Raw genomic sequence first — 24,895 nt, 5'->3', positions numbered from 1 at the left:
GCAGCACAAACAGCGCCGATGCCCGACATCATGTCGCACTTTAGAATGTTGGTGATGCGTGATCGGGGCAGCTCAAAGCGGAAGTAGATCCTGAAGGCGCGGATCATTATAAGCGCTCGGGGTATCCTCAGCATTCCCCAAGGGGACATCTGATCTACAAGCTTTGCTATTTCGAACACCTGAAACAAAGGAGGATGTGTCAGGGACAAAGAGCAGTGAATTTACACGTCATCCTTTGAAATTTGTCAAACTAGTTTATACGCTGTGCTTTGATTGAGTTTTTTTAATGTAATCCTTCACATCTTGAAAATCTAACTTGAGGAAATGTAAATGTGAATATATGAAATTCATATAAACGTGTAATATATACAGTTGGATTTGTAATGATGCTTTAATACACACAGAAAGGTTTTGATCCTAACAAACCTTTATTATTATTTTTTTAACGTAATAGTATAAAGTTTAATATGAACACTAAATCCCTTATCGCAGCATTTTTGAGTCTGACTTTACAGCTTAGTTTCCATGGGGTACTGAACCATCAATCATTTGATTGGAGAACTCTACAAATAATGGGTCAATTCACCTGCAGCACCAAGGAGACCCAGATGAAAAACACCATGAATCCATCAAACATACACCAGCGGTCTTTCACATAAGAGTTTTCCCCCTAAAAAGAAAGAAATCATGAGGAAAATGCCAACAACTTCAAGTATTTGAACTTTGCACCTTCAGTAATGTTTAATTTACAGTTTAAAGTTAATCTACATTCCCACTGGCCTCAGCAACATGTGTTCAAGCAACCACTTCCAAAGAAAAATCTATGTAGCAGCGCATATTTTAGACTTCTGCGTTCAAAACTAGCATGTTTACACATCAATATACAAATTTGTAAGTCCCTTTTTGGGCTCTACCTACAGAGGCCACTGAACATGCACTAAAAGTTCTTCTAGATCAACTTTGACCGATCAGGGACTTCGGTTTAGTAGTGACATAAAGGGTGGGGTCCTTTTGAATTCACAGAACAAACTATTAATTGCAGTATGTGTCCTGCTGGAATTATACAACACCAAGTCTTTCATATATCGGTGAAGGATAAAGCCTGGAGCATGGTTTGTGAGACTAAAATCACTTTGACATTTTGCACCAAGCCTCTTCCAACTGTAGGTACATGTGCTAGTATTGGGTTGTGACAGTCCAGTGTAGACACCATATTCTAAAAGCGTGTTCAAGAATCACGTTCAGCCTGGTATGAACGTAGCAATAGAGTTAGAAGCAGTTTAAAACTAGGAATCCTAAAAGATCAATTTTTAACCAATTTGTGTCTTTGGTATTGTTCAACATAAGGGCAGTAGAATGTGCAAAGTCGTACCCCAAATTGAGAGTGACAACTACAACTACAGTATGTTAAAGCACCTCGTTTTCAACACGAGTGCCTGCAGTGCAAGCAAACAGAAATGCCAAGAGGCCAGCAGAAATGCATATCCTTAATTACCACGTACAAAGACAGAAAGACTGTGTAACAGGCTCTTAAGATACAAGTCTTCTATCGGGGGGAAAAAGGCTGCAAATGGAAGGGTGTACTCTGAACCACTTCACAGAAAATAACTACATTTGATGACATCCACAGACAAGGACAAAAGCATGCAATTACACTCCAATACAAGTCTAAGTATCAGTGAATCAATGGTACATGCAAGGGTAGGACTGCCTCATACAGCTAAAAGCAACAGTACATCAAGAAATTCAACATTTCTTTTTTTTTTCATCTCTTTAAATTACTATATAACAGTGATTATTGTACCTGTCTGCTTCTCTGGATGACAACCCACAGTGACTGGCTACTCAAAGACCCACAGTCAACATTGTCACCAACCTGATGACTAATGTAATCCTGAGAGCCATTTACATTATCAAGGCAGTGTTACATCACAAATCCAGATCAGACTGGAACTTTCCAGCTTCCCCACCTCTGCGTCTTCCTTTGATAAGCATTTACAACCTCATATCATGTTGCAATAATTGCATCTCAGATGTGAGCAACATTTTTTTGGTTTTGACGTGTTATATGTTTATATATACATATAGTTAATATAATAAACATACAAAAGTACCAGATTTCAGTCAAATGATAACATACGTGTAGTCCTGAGGAGAAGTTTCATGTTGTAAAAGTCATGGGTTTTGCCTGTTTATATTTTTAAGTTCTGTTTTGTACAAGGCTTAAGCCTTTGAACATGCACCTGTGCAGGGGTTGACTCATACAGGTGCTGCAGGTTGTCTGGGCCTCTAAGAAATCCTCTAAAACTTTATCATTAAGTGACAAAAATGAGCAGTATTGAAGAAGGAAAAGAAAAAGCGGTTTGGCGAATTGCTTTTTCTTTTTAATTTTGAGTCAAAAAATGCAGCTTCGTTTTGAAAATGAAAAAGCATTTCTGGTATTGACTATTATTTTTAATTATGATACAAAAATACTTCCACATTATACAGTATGTTAGAGGAACATGAAATCATTTAGCATCAAACAATTTAAAAACAAGGTCAAAAGTTTGGCTTCTTTTTAATGATTAAATAAAATCACTGTAACTTCAGTACCTGGTTCAAAGATTTCTTTGTCATTTATTTTTTTTTATTTTCCAATGTTTGTTGTTGGGTTGTAGGTATTTCAAGGTTAAGTTCAAGCAAAAGAAGCACCTTTTTATCAATCTGAAGATAACATGCAAGCAAACTATAGAATAGCTATTTCATTAAACAAATAGTAGTAGTATTAAGGCATATGGCCATTTAGGTGACAGCAAGTTTTGCCAGTAGAACAGGTTTATCTCATGACAATGCCATTCAATTGAATTCTCTTCTTTTAGATTAAAAAGAAAATGAAAATTATAGCACTTGCTTTTTTTCTATTGCCCTGATTAGTTGGTCGCATCTATTACCAGTTTAAGTACCAAAAATTACAAGTACGCATTTAGTAGGATGTAATCAGGATCTCATTTACACCACTAGTTATTTTAATTCAAATAAGATTATAGTTTTCTTTTTTTAGCTTTAACTTGTATGACTAAACATACAAAATTACAAAAAAAAACAACCCAAAAAAATTTAATTGAATAGCAGTAAATACATTAGGAAGAGAGATCTAAACAAAGTAAAAGTATTTGAGTTTTTGCATCGTGCTGCCATCACAGAGACTCATACAGTCTGGGGCATCCATGTCCTCTGGCAACCCTAACACTAGTTTTGTGATGATCACACCAGCAATTTTCTTAAAGGATACTTTAACAACAATGCATTGTCATATTGTACTATAAAATAATATCAAATATTGAATTCCTATTTAAAACATTAAAGAGACTCCCTTTAGCTAGTACCTTGATGATTCCTCGGATGTGCATCTTGGCGATCATCTCAGCGGTGTAGAGGAACATGAGCAGTGTGTCCAGTGTAAAAGTCACATACTGCAGAGGAGGGTAGTGCTCAAAGGTCTTTGGGGTGTTCATACACACAGATATGACACTGATGATAGCACAGGCCCGGAGCAAAGAATGGACCCACTGCAACAGAAAGACAATGTCAGAATTTTGCTCCATTTTGACTCTCTAACTGCAATGTCATTTAAACAGAACAAACACAGTTACACCCAAAATTTAAAATACCAACATGAACTTCATTACTATAGTAGTTCAGATAGAGATATTAACTACTCAATCATCTTTATATCACAGGTCCTATTTAAGGACTTGTTTCTTTTAGTAGTGTTGGGGAGATAGAGAGAGGTAAGGATCAACAGGTGTTTGAATAATACTGTTTACTGAAATAATAATTGAATGTTTTCTGAAGATAACAAATCATTACTAGGCACTGGATTTTGTCACTTGAAAATAATCTATCTGATTAGAACCGGATTACAAAAACTATATAAAACTATAAAAGAATTAACTCAAATCAAATCATAAATCAAGCTCTACTTGACTTTAGTTAATGATCACTGTTTTTAAGTAAGCATATGTGATTTAAGTGTCTTTTTTTGTTTTATTTTCTGTTTTTTTATCTATGCATTTTATCATTTCTGTAATGAGTTTGACAAATCTGTGTACATTCTTTATTGCTTTGACTACAATGCTTGAAATAAATCAATAAATCAAATCAAATCAGATATTGAAAAAAAATTACAGCAAAAACTCTATAAAGCTGGTTAGCATAGGGAAGCATGGAGAGCTATATTTCCAATTAGATGGACGTGCTGACCTTAGAGGTGATAAAACAACATCAGCAGATGCTAAGGCTACAAAAACTATCATACAGTTTACACTGGAATTCAAGCTAGGTCAGGTTCTCTGTATTTCCTGTTTTCTGCACTCTGGGACCAAAACAGAACTGTTTGGACAACAGGTCCAGTATCTTCTCCATGATTATGTGGTCTACTGATCCAAACTGATCCAATTAACAGCCCAGACAAGTGCGAGGGTGTTATTCCATTGTGAGATTCACTTGTGTCTGTGAATATGGAAGAAGTCTTACTGGTTTGTTAATCCAGAAGATGTCAGCACTGTCTGCAAGGGTCTCGTCTGGCCCAAAGTCGGTCATAGGCTGGGCCTCCACCCGTGAGCTCTGTTTCCTCTTCAGCATGCTGGGGCTGGCAGTGCTATATAGAGAGTGGATCTAGAAAAAGCGGGGGAGGTGAACGACAGTGACCAAATCTTAATGAAAACGAAGGGGGAACTCTGGCTACATTCAAGCCGGGGCAGTGGCGTTACAACTTTTTTAAACTCCAATCCTGGTGACTGTATTCTCAGGAAAATTGATTTTAAGTTTAAACTTTTTTTTTTAATCTGAGCTCCACAGTACTTTGTTCCTACAAACATGGCAACATTAATATGGACAAATGTTCCAAAAATGAAATAGTCTCTTCAATAATGAAAGACATGTACTGTATTTTCCAAGTTATAAGGCGCACTAAAAAAAGTCCTACATTTTGGGAAAAAAAACAGTGCACCCCTAATAATCTGGATTGCTTTATGGATTAAATCTGGCTGTGTTTACTGATGTCGAAGTGATTTTTTGAGGTACACGACGGTCTGTTAAAATGTTAATCTGTTTTTCTTACGAGATGCAAAACAAAGTTGGGTGTTCTGTAAATATGCTTAAACAAGAAGCAGTGTCAGACTTTCCTTTTTTTTACATGTTACTAAAAACGTTGGGAGTTAGCTTAGTCACAGTAGCGTCTGCTTTTAGAAATATTGTGAATATGCTAATGTGTTTACTGTGTAGCATGTCACAAACAAATTCTAAAATAACTGTGAATGCGGCAAAAAGAGTTACTGATAGATTAATTTCTAACTCTTTTGTCTCACTTAATCCGCCTTGCAGTTCAGTGGGCCTTATATGCGACATAACTTCAAAATAGACTATTCACTGATGGTGCGCCTTATAATCTGGTGTGCCCAATAGTGCGGAAGATACGGTACAAACACAAGGTTAGCCATGTTTCATTTTACTCGAGTCATAAAGCTGTGTATCAATAGTGGCTGTATCTAAACAAATGCAGAATCAAGCTTTAGCAACATGGACTGTATTTCATGAAGAATACTTCCCTGACTTGAATTGCCAGAGCAGAGCAGATTTTATACTGAATGGGTTGCATTGTTGAATGGCCACCGTGATACACAACACAGCACACATGAAACGGAGAACAAGTGTATCCACAGTCCAGTAACTTACCATGTCAAAAGATCATTCGAGATCTTCGCGATACTGAGCACCAAGGTGCCAGTGGAATATGCTGTACAGTGTTGCGACTTGGCATTACCTGAGCTCGTCAACATCTGTATGTGCGTTTGTGTGAGGGTGTGTATGCAGAAAAAAACTCTACAGGCAGTTTCAACATAAGAACACAAGAAGAAAAGACACTCTGAATGGAGACAAAGCGCACATACCAAAGGGAAAAGTAAAGCTGAAATTGCTCCAGCACTGCACATAACATGCGATCAGGCATACCCTGTAAATAACACATAACAGTTAGTCAACATCATGGCTTATATGGTGTACAGTACATTACCCACATCTACAGTATGCTCATAGACAGGAATGCCCACCACGTCTGACATCAAGGCATATATGCGACACACTCTGAGTGAGTGAGTGTGAAGGAAGAGGATGAGGTGGAAGAGGACCAGCAGACTCACTGTGAGGCTCCTCATTGGTGCGTTCATCCCAAGGTCACGGAGGGTGGAAACACCAACCAGAGAAAGAGTGAAGATGTGAGAATGTCCCAAAGGCCTGGAAGTCCTGCAACAAAGGTAGCAGTCACAGAAAATACATGTGAGAATACATTCGTGAGGCAAGGTACAGGTGTAGCCAAGGATTGAAGGTGTATAATTCTCCCTTGATGAAGTCCAAAAGCGGTTTACTGTAGTTATTTACAAAATAAAAGGAGATCTGGTGACTTCAGCATTTTTCCCAGTGATCATGACACAAGCTTTGTTTTAACTTTTCTAACTATGTTTATTACCTTAATGGTCTCTACAAACAACAGAAAAATCACATAAACACAAGACTTAAATGGCTGGTCGATAATTTATTTGGCTTTTAGTCCGTAGAATGTATAGAGGATTAATAAAGTTTAAAAGATTTGTCCAGAGTCTCTAAACTTTATTAGTTTTCAAAGATCATTGCAGGTTGTATATACAGTATCTACAGCTTCAGTAACACTAGTGAAAACATTGCTGGTCTCCACAGTCTTCTACACCCTTACTGTCAAACAACTCGCCCCCTCTTTCCCACACTCTTTACCTTTGCCCTGTTGATCCTAGGTACTTGAAGGTCCTCCACCTTCTTCACCTCTGCTCCCTGTAGCTTCAAAATGAAACCTGAGTCCATGTCATTTCAACACAGATACTCTGTCTTACTGCGACTAAACTTCATTCCTTCTTATTTCCCTTATTTCCAGAGTCAACATCCACCTCTCTAGATGTTCCTCCACCTGCTCCCTGCTCTCACTACAGATCACAATGTCATCTGCAAACAGTGTGGTCAATGACAATTAATGTCTAACCTCATCTGTCAGTTTGTCCATCACCACATAAAACAAGGAGCTCAAATCTGATCCTTGATATAGTCCCACCTCCACCTTAAACTTCTCTGTCACACCTAAAAAACATCTCAAAGCTCTCATGCATGTCCTATACAACTTCAACGTACTTCTCTACCACTTCAGACTTTCACAGCTCCTCTCTATTTACTGTCATAGACTTTCATTAGATCTACAAAGACACAATGCAGCTCCTTCTGACCTTTTGTTCTTCTCCAGAAACATCCTCAAAGCTGCAGTGGAGACACCATAGACAATTTATACAAGAGGAACCAGGTAAGCAAGAGCCCGATTGTTACAGAGGAGGAGACGGAGAAATCACAAGGCCAGACACAATAAAGCCAATATTTACTCAACTAAAATATCAAAAGCAAGGTGTGCTTCCTGTGTTAGCACAAAAATAAAGCAAAAGTATCACACTTTGGTTTTTCTTTAAAGTTCTTAGCAACGTGAGAAACCATCCACCTTTTTAAAGTCCATGTATTTAGAAGCGGTTTCCCAGGATAATTGCTACACTTAACATATGCAGATGAAGACATGGGGAAGAGTGAAAACAAAATTGCAGAGACTAAGTGCTATTATGTGGGAGTATAGGTGGCAAAGACTGCAATTACCTTCCCATTTAGAGACAGAACTGTTCCTCACCCAGTTTGATGTGATCTCTGGGCAGAATAATTGTAACTGTAAGTTGCTTATTCATACCATCCCCAATTGAGTTTAATTCTCAAAGGAACTGACATTCTTAAATGGGAAAAAAGTTTAATACATGCCAACCAACAAAAACATTTTAGCCATTTTGGGGTTTGTTTAGCCAAATATTTACGTAAGGCAGTTTAACTCATTACATCAATCAAACTGCACAAAGTTTATGACAAAATCTCAGGATAGATAATAAAATTATGTTCATATGAGAACTAAACTAGCAGATTTTTGTAGTTTTGTTCTATTTTACATCTATTGAATTATAATTGTCCTTAAACCGCATTTCTTCATGGAAACTCTTCAGAAAATGATGTTTAATGTACATGTATTACTCGAGGCAAGTGCCAAGAAGTAGTTTTTTATGTATTTTGTTTTATTTTTGTAACATAGGAGGCTTGATTTGGTTTTTTTCTGTTTGTAGAAGGCATAACTTCCTAGAAAGACCTTCTAAAGTTTATACTGTATTTGATTCTACTGTGTTAGCAAAATTACTAAAAGGGTAAAATGGCTAACAAAAGATAAATACATTCAGAGTTTGGAGAAAGTATCGAACTCGTAAGGGTGTGACGATAACCACATCACCGCGGTGATGACCCCATCACCGCACTTTTCTTTATTGAACGTTTTTTATTTATTTATTTTTTTAAGCTCTGTATATGGTGCGTGATTGGAACTATAATAAACACATTAAACACATTCATCTTGGCTGATAATTTACTTTTTCCGCTAGTCCTGTGTTCAGATTTAAAGGGTTTCTGGGGAAACCTTTTATTAGTGTTCTCCTTCACTCCTTGCGCCCCCGCCTCTCACTCCGTCTTGCCGGCGCGTGGCTGTCACTCGCTCTACGCTGCACGCGCCGCGCGCTCCCTCTACTCACACACACACGCGCGCAGTTTAGAAACACATCCTCAGTCTACAAAAGACTTTTCCGTCTCGCGAGGAAATACGACAAATTTACTGCATTCTAATTATTCATTTCCATTGTATTAATTTCCATTACAAGCTGCGTGCGTTCTTGAGTGCGCCACACGGTTGGGGGGGGTTTATTACTGTTCTCCTTCACTCTGTTAGATTTCAATGAATATCGCTACATGTTTTGTTTGGGAACTATTTTGTGCAGCGCAACGTTACGTGTCTGTATAACAAAGCGGAGCCTCCTGCCCCGTGTTCTTCATGGGTATCAGGCTTCATGGCTGCCGGAAAGGTGACAAAGTGTCTGCAGTCTCGTTTATTACCGGGCAATATATAATATTCTGAGAAGATGTCTGTACCAGAGAGCACAGGTGAAACTCAGGTGAGAGCGGTCCGCTGTAGAAGAATCAACACGCACCCCCAACACATGTGTGCGCGCTTCTTCCTTTTACACACGCAGCGCACAGACACACATACACATAGTTATTCTACAACACCTATATAGTTAGTTAATTAGTTATATAGTTTGTAGTTAGTTGTTACTGTTATTTGTTAATAAAGAATACTGCGTTATAATTGTATTCATGTGCGACGCGGCCGCCGGTGAATGCCGCTTGCTGGTTCATCACCGCGGTGATCAAAAATCCCACACCATCACAGCTCTACTAACTCGTGTTTTTAAAGTAACAAAATTCACTTTTTGCACAAAAATACCATGTTATAGCATTTAGAACACTTGAAATTTTACCAGAAAAATGACTAAATGTCATACGACTTTAACTAAAGCCAAACAGCAGGCATATTGCTGGATAGAGCCTATAGCATACATTGGTCCTGATGCAAGAACACATAATCACAAGATCACGACGAAAATTAGAAAAGCAAAACAAATAATAAAACAACAACATTACATTTTAAAATTGAAAATAATATTTCAGCAACCAAAATGTAGAAAAAACAAAACAAAAGTGATTTCCAGAAATCAAAATAAAATGTAAAAAAATGAAACAAATGGAATTGGAATGGAATTACGTTTTGGTTTCTGAAATGTTGTTTTAATTACTTAAATGTAACGTTGCTTTTAAAAAAAAAATTCTTTTGTTTTTGTTTTGATTTTGAATGTGTTTTTGTGTTGACAGCATGTGCCACAACACTGCCACAACAACACATCGGAACCGCATCACAGTGATGAGTGCTATTTATGTTGCTCAGATTCATTAAAAACTAAACTTCTGAGCACAGTTACACTGATCATATGGTATTAAAAGGGATCCCAAACAGAAACATTTACACTAAAGTAAATGCACATTTCTTTCTTATATTTACTATAGTAATCCATCCAATACTAAATTAGAAAAAAAAATCTTAAAAACAAAGATAATAGTCCAGCACAAAAGCTTCAAATGATTCAAATGATTCCAAATATTGTGCTAATTCAAATGAATAGTTAAAATTACTTCTGCTGGATCATTTTTGCAAGTAAAGTAAAAAGATTAAAGTAAAATGTGTAGAGGATTATGAATGTCCACATGTGGGCTTAGTGGAAAATAGAGAAAATGTCCTAATGGGTTTTCTTTAGTATAAAAACACTTGTTAAATTGCTGTTTAAACTCTGAATTATGAAAGTTTCAAGGATGAGACGTACGGAGCCAAGGTTACTATGGAAACGATAAGGGACAAAGCAGTGTTATGGCAAAAAATGAAGTAAATACATATTTATGTTGGTGAATATGGATGATTACAGGTTCAATAGGAGCCGATATGATGCGTCTCAATTCGGTCAGGTGAAAATACAGCAGAAACACGACGTTTTTCTATGAAGGCCTACTGTAAAGGACGGGATTTCCACCAGTTCCTGGAGTGTCAACAAGCTAGCGAACAGCAGCTTCGATGAGCATCCGCCAAGCAAAGACGGTGAACGTGCGCGCGTGCGCGCGCTCACGACGATTCTAAGAGCGACAAACATTCCGAAATTCACTTACTAGAGGGGGGAGGGACCCTTATCTGCCGTGTTAGGCCCTGTCCATGAACCAGGTGTTTTCTGATGTGCTGGATTCGTGTAGGAGAGCCCGGGAGCGCGCAGTATGCAATCACATCAAGAGGACAAGCGCGTACTCCGGCGGCGCGCGGGCGTTTCCATGGTTACACACTGAGCTCTTCCTGTCTCTGCATCCCGACGACTCAAAATGTATTTGTCCCTGTCCGGAAGCATTTCAGACAAACACCTGCATTTTAAACTGCATCCAATGAAAATACCTTAAAATAGGAAAAGAACACAAATCTCAAGTAAAAAATCACTAAAAAGAAGCACAATTATCTCCAAGCAGCAAGTTATTTTTAGTTTTACAAGAAATTTTACAATAAGATGTCAAAATCTTGAAACAAGGAGTTTCACACTAGCACAGGGAAAATAGCTATAAATATGTAACTGTTCAATTGAATATTGTACAGCCTGATAAGTATTTATTCATTTATTTATTTATGTATTTATCGATGGTTCAAAGCAAATGATTCATATTCTCTAAGTTTATGTGTAGGCCTACCTAATTGTAGTTTATTTTGATTACAGTGACAAAAGATAAAATCAGTTTAAATGACTAATTTTGATCACAAAATGTGAACAAAAATGAGAATATAATCTCGGTACGGTTTAGCACATCTTCATAAAATCTAAAACTAGCTATTATTCTTAAATTTTAAAATTAAATGGGAGAGTTTAAAAAAATAATTCTGTTTAATAAAATGTTCTTTAATGTCTTATGAACATTTTCTAAATCAAGTAATGAAACTTTTTATAATCTTCAATTAAGTTTTATTTTATCCTCAAGATGCATCAAAATGATTTAGAGTAATTTTGATAAAAATGTTCACATATAGCCCTTACACTGTAAAAAGGAATTATTGATTTCATGTGTTTTTAGATCCTGCTTTTTAAAGTTGTAGTTATAAATCCTATTTAGACCAATTTGTTTCTTAGTAGGATATGTAAGTATCTTAAAAATATTTACTTAATAATATGTAAGTCTCTTAGTAGGATTGTAAGTAAACATTTTTAAAAGTGTGAAGAGAAGAGTAAAAAAAAGAAGGGGACGCCACAGCAACCCCCTTCCACACACACAGTTCACACGTGTTTTTTGGCTTCGGTTTTACAGCAGATGCTCTTCCTGACCCAACCCTCTGCATTTACCCGGCCTTGGAACCTGCACAAGTGCCTGCCTCCAGCTGTAGTGACATGCATCACCTGATATTTCCAGGAAGATCCTCGTCCAAGGAATAGGAATGAGGCCCAACCCATTCCCATCTCTTAAGATATAATGCTGTACCTCGATTTGAATTTACCTGATTTGAGGTCAATTTTATTCATGTTCCATTAACCAATCTGTAATATCAATTTAGTTGGATAAAACTTAACAATTCCCATCCAAAATCATCTATTGGAAAATTTTTACTTTTTGTTGTTTCTTCCTTTGAGAGATGCAAAGACGACCTAAAGGGATTTTGATGTTTACCTGTTTTGTTCATCTTCAGTAAGAGTCAAAGAAAAACTGCATAACAAAGAGGATCTGTCCAAATAAGAAGGAAAAGGTAGAAAAAAAATAGTCTGCTTCAAATTACATGTCAAACTGGTGAGTCAACTTTTCAATTTGGCTGTTTTTTCCCCTTTCAGCTCCAGCCCAGGACTGCATTTGAGAGTCAAGACCAAGTGAAAGGCATTTTGAATGCAGAGGGCTGCGGGACTCTGAAGGGAATGAACCAGTTCAGGCCAGCCTGCTGCTCTTTTTCTCCTTCTCTCCTTTTCTTTGCTTTCCCACTCTCCACTCTTGTCCTGTCTTTTTAAAGAGCAAAAAAAAGGTTGGGAATTCCTTTTAGCTACTTCACTTCAGGTTTCTGTGGAATCTAAACATGCACACTGAGATTTTGGTGCAGCCCATGTTAGTGCCGTTATTCCTGATCGTCCTCTGTACCATTGAGGACACTTTGTTACAGTCTGTGAGGTGAGTTTCCACAGCTTTTTCTTGTTTATTTTGGGGTAGTAGGGAGTGAAGAAAGTTAGAGGGTTTAAATTTTGCTTAGAAACAACTTTTGGAAACTGAAGTGTGGAAAAAATGTATATACTCCTATTCCAGCAGGTCAGCTTGAAAAAAGTTTTTGAAAGATTGCACCACTTGCAGAGAAAATGTTCTACTATTCAAGTATTTATATTAAAGGTTTAAACCGAGTATGTTATGATATAGAACACATAAAATGTCCTGCCAATAAGATCAAATAAAGCAGAACCCTATGTTTTTAAAGACATGCTCACATTTTTTTCCTTTTCGTTGTTAATGTGAATCTTTATTTTTATTTGTTAGTAGTTTAAAAAAGAATTTAAAGTCACTGACGTGACCTTAATAACTCAGTCATTCAGACACAGGGTTCAACATAAGGTTTTATGGTTTTATTTTCCTTTGGAGTGAGTTATGCGGCTAGGTTAGAGATGGCCAACTTAGTTTAATCTAAAAAAAAAAGTCTGTACACAAATTACAAATTTCTTTTATGCCTTTTTGTCTGACTTGTTAAACACTTTAACTGTGACGGGACAAAAACAGAAAATTAGACCGATAATTAAGGATTTGAATGGCAACTTACTGGCAGAATGAAAGGCAAACAGTGGGAACCATCAAAACATTGCTACAGCCAATAATAAAACAAAAATTTTTTCAATACATTTTTTTTTATTTTTTACAGAGTCAAAAAAACAAAAGCTTTGGTGAAGAAATTCTTATGTTAAATTGTATTTTTATGCAAAGAATGTGCAATGTAACTTTTGTTTTCAACTTACACAGGGTATGTCTTTCTTCCGGATAAAGTCTAGGGACCCCAGAGCGTTCCCAACCACTAAAACTACCTGAAAAAACACAGTTTGTTCAGTTTTTTCTCACAGCCTTTGTGTTCAAATTTCAGTAAAAATGTTGTTCAGGTCATCACCTGATGTAAAAGATCTTAAAAAAATACAGAAAACCTCTTTTGTTTTAAGGATTATTTTAAGTCCCAATCAAATCAGCTGGTAAACCATTTTTAAAAGTATTCCCAGTGGTTTTTTAATTAAGATTATGCCATATTTAGCCAAAATTCAAGAACCTGTGTTGTTTTCTAGGACATAGTTTCTGCAGAGCGGCATGAGGTCATTAGAAATTTACCTCTGAAGTGGCACAGAGTGACCTCTCTCCCACTTCCAGTTATCCATCTGTTTACATTCTGTCCCTTTACACCCCAGCCTAAAATTACAGGTGCAACAAAAATAGTTAGCATTATCAGAGCTATCCAGTTGTACAGTTTTGAGCCAGGTGTCAGCTCAGATGAGGAAAACAAAGACGAATGTGGATCTAGTCATCTACAAGTGGATGCATCAGAATGGAGCAGAGCAGAGAGCTTGTGGCCAGCACAGCATATTTTTTATGTCACAAATACGCTTTTTTCAAACTGCATATATGAAATGTAAATAAAGAAATATTCAGAAATGCTATTTTAAGACAACTGTAGCAAGAACTTGTTAAAAAGACCGAAAATAATATGAGGTCTTTGAAGTTACTGAGAGACTGATCTATACTCAGTCTTTCCTGTGACTCACTCCCAAAACAGTTAAGTCTGTCAAGTGAAAACCAGTTTATACTAAAATTAGACAACACTGCCACACAACATTATTTTTGTTGCATTTTACTATTACAAAATAACAGGCAGTTTACAAGGAGCTCAACTAGAAAATGTTGAAATTTATTATTCCAGACTGTAACATTTTGAATGAGCCATTGCAGTAAAATGTCTATAAATATGCTTCAATTGGTGTATTAAGTCAGAATAAAAAGAGCCATAAATGTATTATGAACAAAGGATCACTTCTCATCTGCTTGAAGTAAGTGTGAGAAAACTCTGGGAGACTAAATATCTGAAGCCCAGTAAAATGGGGCGAACCAATGAAAACACATATTTCATGTTTATTTTAAATGGGAGAGCCAGGAACATTTGAGCTGTTAGCTGTTTACCATGACTTGAACTCTGCCAAACACGACAGTGGGCCAAAATAAAGACCAGGCCAACATGGAAAAGGAATGTCAGATAAAACTCAAATGAAACCAAATTCCATTTAAACAAGAGGTGTTTGATGAAGAACAGCAACAGCTGCTAAGTGAATTCATGAAAAAAGGAGATGTATATTCTATTGAGCAGGAATATAAAAGCATTTTTTTGCCAAAAGCATATGGACTAGTCTGATTTAAAATATTTAGTTCTTCCTCCAAGAGTAAAACTTTTTCAAGAATTAAAGTTCTTTTGTTGCAAAGTGATTTTAAGAGAGGAAAACAGAGAAGATATTCGAAGATAAAAATAGTCACAAAAGATCTAGAAAATTGATTTAAAAAAAACGTTTTATTTACAGAAAAGATTTTGTTTCTTAATTTGATTTTGCCAAAATGGAAAGCTTAGATTAAAGAAGTTTGCACATATTTTTGAAGTTTTCCAGACAGCTCTCAGGAAAGCTTTTGTGGCTTCAGAGGTTAGTTGGTAAAATACCAGATGGCAAAATACTTGAGCTATGAAATCTCCTAAAACAGTAAAACAGTTGACCTTTTTCCTCTTTCCCAGCCAGGTAGGTGAGGCATGTAGACTATCAACAGACTCGTCCAATCGCCGCTGTCGGACACCTGATGGAAAGATATGCAGCGGTCAGGGCAAATGCGACTGCGGCGTCTGCATCTGTGACGCAACATCACCTAGGAAGTTCTACGGTCCCCGCTGCGAGTGTCAGAACTGGGTCTGTGCAACACATAATGGGCAAATTTGCAATGGTGCGTAGATAAACAGCATTATTTCACCTGTTTTCCTGTTTTCACATTGTTTCATTTTTGTTGATCAGTGTGGCTTCTATGGATACAGTAGGTCATCCAAGTGATGCAGCAGATTTCCTTACTGTAGAATCAAAGGGAATCTTGTGGAATGGACTCTCAGGATGATATATAGGACTAATCTAAGCCAGATGCTGGACAAGTGGAAATCCTTTTCATTCCATTCATGCCATTACATAGAGTGATTGTTTTTGCTCCACCTTTAATTCCTTCTATGCTTCAGAATCGCAGTGGTTGAAGACTTTTACCTTTGACAAACAAGAATTTCCTGGCAGCACTTCAAAGAGTTCCACCCATAACATGGAGCTGGTTGGTTCTAGGGCGTTACAAAGGTCTCATCTGCCTTTTGAATCCTCAGCTTTGAACTTCATTCAACTTCAGCTCTGTTTTCTACTCAGCAAGTTTGTCATGATCAGACTAGCTTAGTCTCCAAACAGAAAAAAATAACACATGGAATTTAGCTCTTGTAGTTGTGTTCTGGTGTAATGTCAAAAACTAAAAAAAAAACCTCATATCACAAATACTGCATTCTTGACTTCAACTATTTTATGACAGATAAAGGTAGACAGTGCAAAAACAAACAAACAAGCAATAGAATAGAATAGAATAGAATAGAATAGAATAGAATAGAATAGAATAGAATAGAATAGAATAGAATAGAATAGAATAGAATAGAATAGAGGATTGAACTTTAATTTATCCCAGGGCAAGAAAATTGATATAATATACACTCACTGGCCACTTTATTAGCCACACCAGTCCAATTGCTCAGTGATGCAAATTTCTAATAGCACCAACTTGATGCACTTAGGCATGTAGACATGGTCAAGACGATCTGCTGCAGTTTAAACCAAGCATCACAATCGAGAAGAAAGGTGATTTAAATGACTTTGAAAGTGGCATGGTTGTTGGTGCCAGACGGGCTGTTGAGTATTTCAGAAACTGCTAATCAACTGCGATTTTCACCCACAACCATCTCTAGGATCTACAGAGAATGGTCTGAAAAAGAGAAACTAATCAGTGATTGCCAGTTCTGTGGGCAGAAATGCCTTGTTGACGCCAGGGGTCAGAGGAGAAAGACCAGATTGGGTCCAGCTGATTGAAAGAAAACAGAAACTCAAATAACCACTGGTTGCAATGTAGGTCTGCAGAACAGCATCTCTAAATGCAACAAAATGTCCAAACTTGATGCAGATGGACTACAGAAGCCGAAGACCACACCTGGGGCCATTCCTGTCGGTTAAGATTAGGAAACTGGGGCACAATTTACACAGATTCACCAAAACTGGACAATAGAAGATTGTAAAAAAGTTGTCTGGTCTGATGCGTCTCCTTTTCTGCTGCATCATTCAGATGGTAGGGTCAGAATTTGGCATCAAAAACATGAAAGCATGGATCCATCCTGCCTTGGTCCATCCTGCCTTGTATCAATGGTTCAGGTTGTTGTTGGTGGTATAATGGTGTGGGGGATATTTACTTGGCATACTTTGGGTCCCGTAGTACCAATTGAGCATGGTCCCAATGCCACAGTCTACCTGATTATTGTTGCTGACCATGTCCATCCCTTCCTGACCACAGTGAACCCATCTTCTAATGGCTACTTCCAGAGGGATAAGGTACCATGTCATAAAGTTATAATAATCTGTTTTCTTTAACATGACATTGAAGTCACTGAACTCAAATGTCGTCCAGAGTCACCATATCTCAACCCAACAGATCCCCTTTGGGATGTGGTGGAACAGGAGATTGGCATCATGGATGCGCAGCCGATGAATCTGCAGCAACTGTGTGATGCTGTCATGTCAGTATGGACCAAACTATCTGAGGAATGTTTCCAGTAGCTTGTTGAATCTATGCCACCAAGGATTAAAGGAGTTCTAAAAGCAAAAGGGGGTCCAACCCAGTACTAGCATGTTGTACCTAATAAAGTGCCCGGTGAATATAATATAATATAACATTATCACCAGATGTTACAAGAACAGGCGGAGACAGCTGGATCCAAATGCAGCAGGATTATTAAATCAGATAAAAGTTTAGAAAGCTAAATCTGAGTCAGGCAGGCAGGATTCAATAACAGGGATGAGATCATCAGAGAAGAGACATGGTCAAAATCCAGGGCAGGCAGGCAAAAAGGGTCAGGGTCAGGGTCAGGGTCAGGGTCAGGGATGCCGCTTGGTAAGGAAGGCGGTGTGGCACAAACAAAACTTCACATTAAGCTAAGCTCAGTAAGTTGCTTAAGTAAGCTGTGGTTGATTAAGTGAATGAGAGTCAGGTGTGCAGCATCCAGGAAGTGTGGTTAGAACTCTGGAAATGGTTCCCGCTGGTGACCAGAAGGGGACACAGAGCTCTGCCTTCTGACTTCTGACACTAGACATAAGTTGTTTGCACAGTAGAAAACAATTGGCCTGGGGGGTATTCCAGAAAGCAGGTTATGCTAGCTCTCACGGTGAGTTTGAGGCTAAGGAAGTTGATAACCTCAGCTTTCGGTTCCAGAAATGGAGGTATGTTTCAGGGTAGGTCAAGTTGCCATGGCAACTCATGCTCTGAACATAACCTGGTCTGGAGCAGGTTTAGTTGAAGCCTAGTTTGTTTTCAGAGAGGTGAAGCAGCATGGCGTGTCCATTTGAAGATGATTTAGTGGATGAAGAAGCTCAGATAATACTTTTTCCACCGTGAGAGGGTGATAAGACCACGTATGGATGTTGGAAAATTATTTTTTTTTATTTTGATCTAACTTAATTATTTGCTTCAGTTAAGATAAATCATTTTTTTGGTAAGTCAGTTTAAAAATAACACGTAGTTTTCAGACAGTTATTTTGCTTTCATTCAAATTAATTCAATTAAGTAGGTGTAACTTTGGTGCTGCTGTTAGATCGGCACCGCAAAGGATTCTGGGATATCATTCCCTTTGCCTGGATGGATTTGGGTTTAAGTGAGGGTTTTTGACCAAATGTGTTTAGTTGTTTAGCTGTTTTACTGTGTTTTGCCGAGTTATTTTGTCCTACTAAGCTTACGCCTCTGCACCATGAGTGAGAGTGAAGGAGAGGATGATGAGTTTATATAGCTCCCCTATGGTGTATTGCTGTAATTACGTTGACGGAAAATTATTTGCTCAGTTTTGTTTTTCCCCCCGTCTTTTTAATTGTTATACAAATGAGAATATCTGCCGGCTCAAACTTAGACATATGAGAGTTCAAGAAATATAATTAATTAAGATGGAAAAAAGATTATTTGAATTGGAGTAATATGACATTTAGTTAGATAAATACGTAAATTTAAGTTGTATAAACAATAATTGAGTTTTATAGACGTAAGAAATTAGGTTGAATAAATAAAATAACCTGATTTTTTGTTACCAATAGAAGTAATTTATTTAAGTTGGCAAAATTGGATACGTTATATTTATATGCGCCACAAGGAAAATGGAAACAAGATCAGAAACTTGTGCGTTTACTTTGTCTGCTCTTTTTCTACACGCAGAAACTCTTCCTTTTGATGATGCAGCCGTGTTACTTTTTTGATGGACAAGTAATCTTCATACACCGTCATTAAAATCTCAGACTCCGTCTCACTGAAGTACAGCGTTTTCTTTTTTTTTTCCACCACGCGTTTCCATGGTGACTCCAGAAATCGGCGATCTATTGAGAATGTCTTTATGTACACGTTGTGCACGCCCATTAACCCAGGGTTACCAAGTCGAGCGTAATTACGCTAACTTATATCCGGTCTTTTGGAACCGACATACCCCGAGTAAGCAAGTTCAGGCGGATTTCAGCCAGAGTTCAGGCTTAAAGTCAGGCTAGTTTAAACATGCTTCCTGGAATATCCCCCTGCCTGATTGCATTGTTTGCCAACTGCAGTTGACTTCATCACCCGACAAGAACCGACAGCAACTTGAAAGATGGGGTTTCACATAACTATAGTCAAGATGGAAAGAGAGCAACTTGACACAACAGCTGTTCTTGTTGCAACGTTTGCTCCAGCATTGCCTTTTAGATAGAGCTTTCTTTTGTGTTCCCATCCTTGGAATGTCATACGATCACATAAACAGGAGGAAAAAATGACTGAAAGAGCACAAGCAGAATGCCCTTGAGACATGAATTGTTTTTCAATAAATATAGAAAAAGGGGGATAAATACAACCTTAAGGTGATTGTAAGAGCGTCAAGAAGAACTGTATGGCACATCTGTGCTCTCCTTAAGATGTGGCCGCTCTTCTCTACGACCCTAAACAGACCGAGACAACCCAAAAACCGTACGGGTTGACCCCGTACAGATGGATGTGATGAGGACTTTAGCTCATATACAGTAGATTTTCACTTTTTGCATCTTCACCTGGGTAGGAGCTAGGTAGGCTCTAACAACCCTGTGACCCCAAATGGGACCAAGCAGTTTCAAAAACTCAATGGATAAATTACGTGACTTCCAAACGTTTGAATTGTTTGCATTTTTTGCATTTTTTGCTGCGTTTTTTGAAAAGTTGGTAAGGTGGAAGGCTGCCACGCAGGAATCCAGGGTTCGATTCCCTGAGGGGAATGAACAATGGTAATGCAGCAATTACCATGTCAATGGCGAGCAATTAACATCACCCAGTGGGGGCCCTTGGGCAAGACCCTTAACGCCACTGCCTCCCGAGCGCGGTTCGATTGCAGCTCACCGCTCCCCCCAGGGGATGGGTCAAACGTGGAGAAGAATTTCCCCATTGTGGGATAAATAAAGTATCAATTTACAACTGGAATGCAACAATTATTCTCAAGCCATTATCTGAAACAGGTGTGCTCAGTCAGTCAGATCAGCAGCAAACAGGGTAAGGATGATGTAAAGTCTGAAGTAGGGCTTGCCAACCCTTGTCCTGAAGAGTCACAACACTGCCTGTTTTCCAACCCCCTCCGGACTGCTTGATGCTGACTACCTAAATCAGGTGTGTTCAGTCAATGAGGATGTGGAATCACTTGAGTCAGCTAATCAGCAGCAAGCTGGTCGGGTAGAACTGGAAAACAGGTGGGGTTGGCCAGCCCTGGTTTGGAGCTTATTACTGGGATGACTATTCTTAATAAATTCCTACTGACTGGTTCGTAAGCACAAGCCTTTGCATATTTAGATTGCACAGCATGGCATTAATACTGCAAAAAAAAAAACAGTGAGTCAGCCTTAACATGGCCAAAATGAAAGAGAAAAAGTGATCAAAAATATTATTGCAACACGATCAATAACAAGTTGTTTGTTTTTGCAAAGCCTTTCAGTGTGGTAACTATGCAAAAAAATCAGCAAAAAAAAACTTCACCATTTTCCACAACAGGTCAAACATTGATTTAAGTTGTTGGTAATCATGGATTTTTACAGGTTTACAGGGCAAATGCTTTGCTGTGTAATAGAATAGTCAGAATTATTTAAAAGCAACGTTTTTAAATGTACTCGGATTACATTCCTATGAATTGAAATTTGTTCAAATATTTGCATTTAAATACTTTAAAGAACTTTATCAAAGCATTGGAATACATAGCAATACATACAAATCACTGTTGTCTTTTACTCCTTTTTTTTTTTAGACAATTTGATACCCGTATATTTCTGACTATAAGTTTGCTCCTGAGAATTAGTCACACCCCTGGTCAAATTTTGCAAAAACCTGGTATTTGTATTTTACTTTTCTTATATACAAAGTGCTGTATCACAACCAAAACTACTTCTTGAATTGTGGTTTTGTACTGAGTAGCAATGTTTTACAGGATGAATGAAATCTGGAATATCGAGAAATAGCACAGCTGTCGAGCTCTTTTCATGGCTTTCTATGTATTTATTAGGTAAAATGCTTTACAAACAAACTTTACAGCATCACTTTACAGATGCTAGATAAAAAAAAAAACATATTTCTGTCTTCTGGCTTTGGATGTCAAGGTGTAATGAAGATATAGGAGCATCCAGTTCATGCATTAAGAAGCTGTGGATACGTGTGTGAGCATTCACCTGAGGACTAGAGTGATTTATTTGGACAGACAAGCTGGCTGCTGTGAAGAGCTCATTATGGTTCACCCGTCTGAAGAACGGCCTTGCTTTATCCTGATAATGGGGTTTCACTCACTGGTACCTCGCCTGCCACTGGAACCTAAGATGCATCTAGAGAGAGATGGGTTTTCACACATGCATCCACAGGATCAGGCTGATTCTCTAATATCACTTCTCCACTGACACAGCCACAGAGATCCAGCTAGCACATGAATATGCCCGTGTGTGTGAAGCGCTGAGCAATTACACAGCAACAAACACAACATGGCTCACCAGAGGGTATCGCGCCTGTGTGGTTGCTGTCATTTGCAGGCAGTGTTTCTCCCTGCAGCTCCCTTATCTCCGCTTTTCACAACAGCCTGATAAGATCCAATAGATTTTCTCCCGTAGGGAATAAGAGTGTGGCTTTCTTTACCAAAAACATTTGCTTTGCTGGCCCTGAGATTTTTTTAATAGTGCGCAAAATTCAGACTGAATGAAATCCCTTCAGTTAGAGCAGAAAACCAAGAAAAATAAAGATGTTTTTCTTTGAAAATTTTGTGGGTAATTTTCCCACTGAAATGTGTCAAAAGAATCTCAGGAGATGTCATTGAATTTGCTTTGAAACAAATTGGTTTCTTGGAATGACATTTTACTCTGTGCACCATGGGTGATACCACACTTTTAAGATCGATACAAGACCGATTGGTATTAAAAAAACATTTTAAAAAACTTGCCAGGTAACAAATTTAAGTGCAAGGGTAAAAATACGAAGCTATTCTTTCTAAAATCACCTATTTGTGCTGTGCTGAGTTGTTGCTTCTAAGGGAAACTCATGGTTCCTCTGGTCATTTGACTAATGGAGTAGTTCAATATGCCATGGGCTGGGGAGTGTTTCAGAACAAAATACTGGAGAAACTCAAATAATAACCAAAAATATCTACAAAGGACACATGCACTTTCTTTTCATTTTTTTAAAATAATTAGTAGCCAATACTTTAATAGAGAAGTCGAAACCCACAGAACTGTGGTTGTGCAGCTCCAAGACCGTTTTCCGGCTTAGCTTTTCTGCATACATACATATGTACATATGAATATATGTACATATGAATATATATATATATATATATATATATATATATATATATATATATATATATATATTATTATTTTTTTTTTTTTACTTTGCTTTTTTTGTATCTTTCCAAAATTAACAGTTTTCGTTAGGAACACAAAAACCACCTAATCCTAGAACAGGGTTGCTTACTCTGGTCCCCAAGCCCTCCCACACGTTGAATATACACAAAACTGGACTGAGTGATGCCACCCCCATTGCATTACAAACAGGAAGTACCAACTGGCTCCAAGAAGCTGAAATACTGTAGACTTCTATTGAAAAATAAACAGTTATCATTATTTGTCAGACGAACCTTACTTGCTCTGGAACCTTTTTCTTAATTTTATGCTAATCGTAACTTTTTTTCACGATATTTTTTCCTCTATCACAAGTTATTCAAGTTATAAACTGACCAATCAGATACATCAGTAAACGCATGTGGTCCCTGCTGGCCCCCACCTTGAATGTTTCATTAACAGATTTTCCAGAGCCACCATGATTGATAACAGTAGTTGCCATAGCAACGGTGTCACCAATCATTATCGTCTGGCTTCAACATGGCGAGGTCCGTATAGCGGAAAAATGGCGACTGAATTGGCATCATTTTGCTGGCATTTTCTATGGGTGACACCCCAGTCACTATGACCAGTTCCTATACAGTCAATGATCCCACTTTGACCATTTTCCAGCTCTTCCTGGTCTTGTTGGTGCTGCTGATCACCTGGATCAAGTGCGTTAAGTCAATCAGAACATGGAAACACCATGAGTCAGCCAACAAGCAGCAAGGAAAAACAGGCAGGGAGGACATAGGCAGCCCTGTCCTATGTCATCAGCTGTTAAGGAGGTCAGTTTGATACAATGCGGTATTTAATGGATGCATCCTATTTTATCCAATCATATAAATCACAATCATTCTGAAGCAACAGGTCACACTCGTCACCTTGGTTTTTCTGCTGCTCAAAGGTTTAATCTAAATTCATCCTGGTTAAAGTCTGGCCTTTATATAACGTATAATACAATCTGTTTCACAACTCAAAATGTTATGTTACTCTAAAATTAAAAAATATATAAAAATAGCTCTATTGCATAATGCTGTCATCTATTTTAGGGTAAAAATAAAACTACCACATGTTCCATCGGGATCATTTTAGCATATATTTACCTGAAAAATAAATAAGGCTGGTGCTTGATTTAATAGGTGTTGTTTGTGCAGAAGCACTGATGCTATCCTGTTTTTTTCTACTTTTTTTTTTTTACACCCACACAAATCCCATTTTACAGCTGAGCAACTAGAGGATGACCTGCTCCAACATCTGTTCACCAACTGTGCAAAAACATTCTGTCATTTCATTCCTCTGCTAGACTGTGCTTAAATCTCTCCTTAATGTCTTTTTTTTCTAAATCCTTTTTCGAATAACATATACAAGAATCATGCTAATGATTAATGACAAGTTCCCCAGCACCAGCATTTATCATGTTAAATTATTCGAAGACAAATTCAAGCCAGTTATTTGCGATAGCTTTTAATTTTTTTTTTAGCTTCTGCTATTCCATCTGTTGATGAAATTTAATGCGACGAACAAAAGCTTTTCTCCTTTTTCCTCCGCAGCGATGAGCAAAAGCCTGTCTCCAGTGTTCTTCTCCTTTCCTGCATCTTGCACTTGTGTAATATTTTAATTACTTTTTGCTTCCTGTATTCATTTTTAGCTAGTAAAGAGAAAAGAAATCTAACTTTAAATATTTAAGTAAAAAAATTAGCTCACTTAATTTTCATTTGAAATATAAAGAGGGTTTTTAACATAGCAAGTAATGCAAGTCTGAAGGATAAATGATGAAATATTTAACCTCAAATAGCATAATTAAATTCAACATAAAAAAGCTGACCTTATTTTCACAACAAATTCTTCTAGAGTGAAGACGTTGCCAGAAAAAAAAAGCTTTTTGCCTTATCCTCTCAGACCAGAAACTTTTATTTTCCCTCCAAACAAAATGTTAACCCTATGTAACCATTCAAATCCTCCAATTCTGAGAACATTATCTCATAAGCATTATCCAAATTTTCCTTAAAAACTTATTGTTTTATAACTTGATCCATATTTTCTGCCCTGTAGTTCATCATCAGTCCACTAGGGGCGGTAGAAGGGATTTTCCTGCTCATTTCAAAATGCCTGCTTCCAAAAAAATCTCAAGAACGTGTTAAGCTGGAAAAGTT

General features: G+C 37.6%; 2 protein-coding genes across 4 annotated transcripts in view; one reads left to right on the top strand and one right to left on the bottom strand.

Annotated features, from left to right (window-relative positions):
* The window catches only part of nalcn (sodium leak channel, non-selective), a 76,445-nt gene extending 65,626 nt beyond the window's left edge, over positions 1-10,819 (bottom strand). The window contains exons 1-7 of one of the 2 annotated variants that reach the window (XM_020712912.2): positions 10,684-10,819; positions 6,183-6,285; positions 5,934-5,995; positions 4,519-4,659; positions 3,369-3,551; positions 587-670; positions 40-179 (exon numbers count right to left, since the gene is read on the bottom strand). In XM_020712912.2, coding sequence (XP_020568571.1) covers positions 40-179; positions 587-670; positions 3,369-3,551; positions 4,519-4,659; positions 5,934-5,975 — 590 coding nt within the window. In that variant the 5' untranslated portion in view covers positions 5,976-5,995; positions 6,183-6,285; positions 10,684-10,819. The remainder of the gene's footprint in view (positions 1-39; positions 180-586; positions 671-3,368; positions 3,552-4,518; positions 4,660-5,933; positions 5,996-6,182; positions 6,286-10,683) is intronic. The other variant, XM_004081445.4, reaches the window with a different exon arrangement.
* Positions 10,820-12,383: 1,564 nt separating this feature from the next.
* Positions 12,384-24,895, top strand: part of itgbl1 (integrin subunit beta like 1) — a 44,237-nt gene continuing 31,725 nt past the window's right edge. The window contains exons 1-2 of one of the 2 annotated variants that reach the window (XM_004081444.4): positions 12,384-12,696; positions 15,323-15,525. In XM_004081444.4, the coding sequence (XP_004081492.1) occupies positions 12,605-12,696; positions 15,323-15,525 (295 nt within the window). In that variant the 5' untranslated portion in view covers positions 12,384-12,604. The remainder of the gene's footprint in view (positions 12,697-15,322; positions 15,526-24,895) is intronic. The other variant, XM_020712997.2, reaches the window with a different exon arrangement.

Source organism: Oryzias latipes, chromosome 21 (genome assembly GCF_002234675.1).
Source record: "Oryzias latipes chromosome 21, ASM223467v1".
Taxonomy (NCBI): domain Eukaryota; kingdom Metazoa; phylum Chordata; class Actinopteri; order Beloniformes; family Adrianichthyidae; genus Oryzias; species Oryzias latipes.
This window is presented reverse-complemented; position numbering and strand designations above follow the sequence as displayed.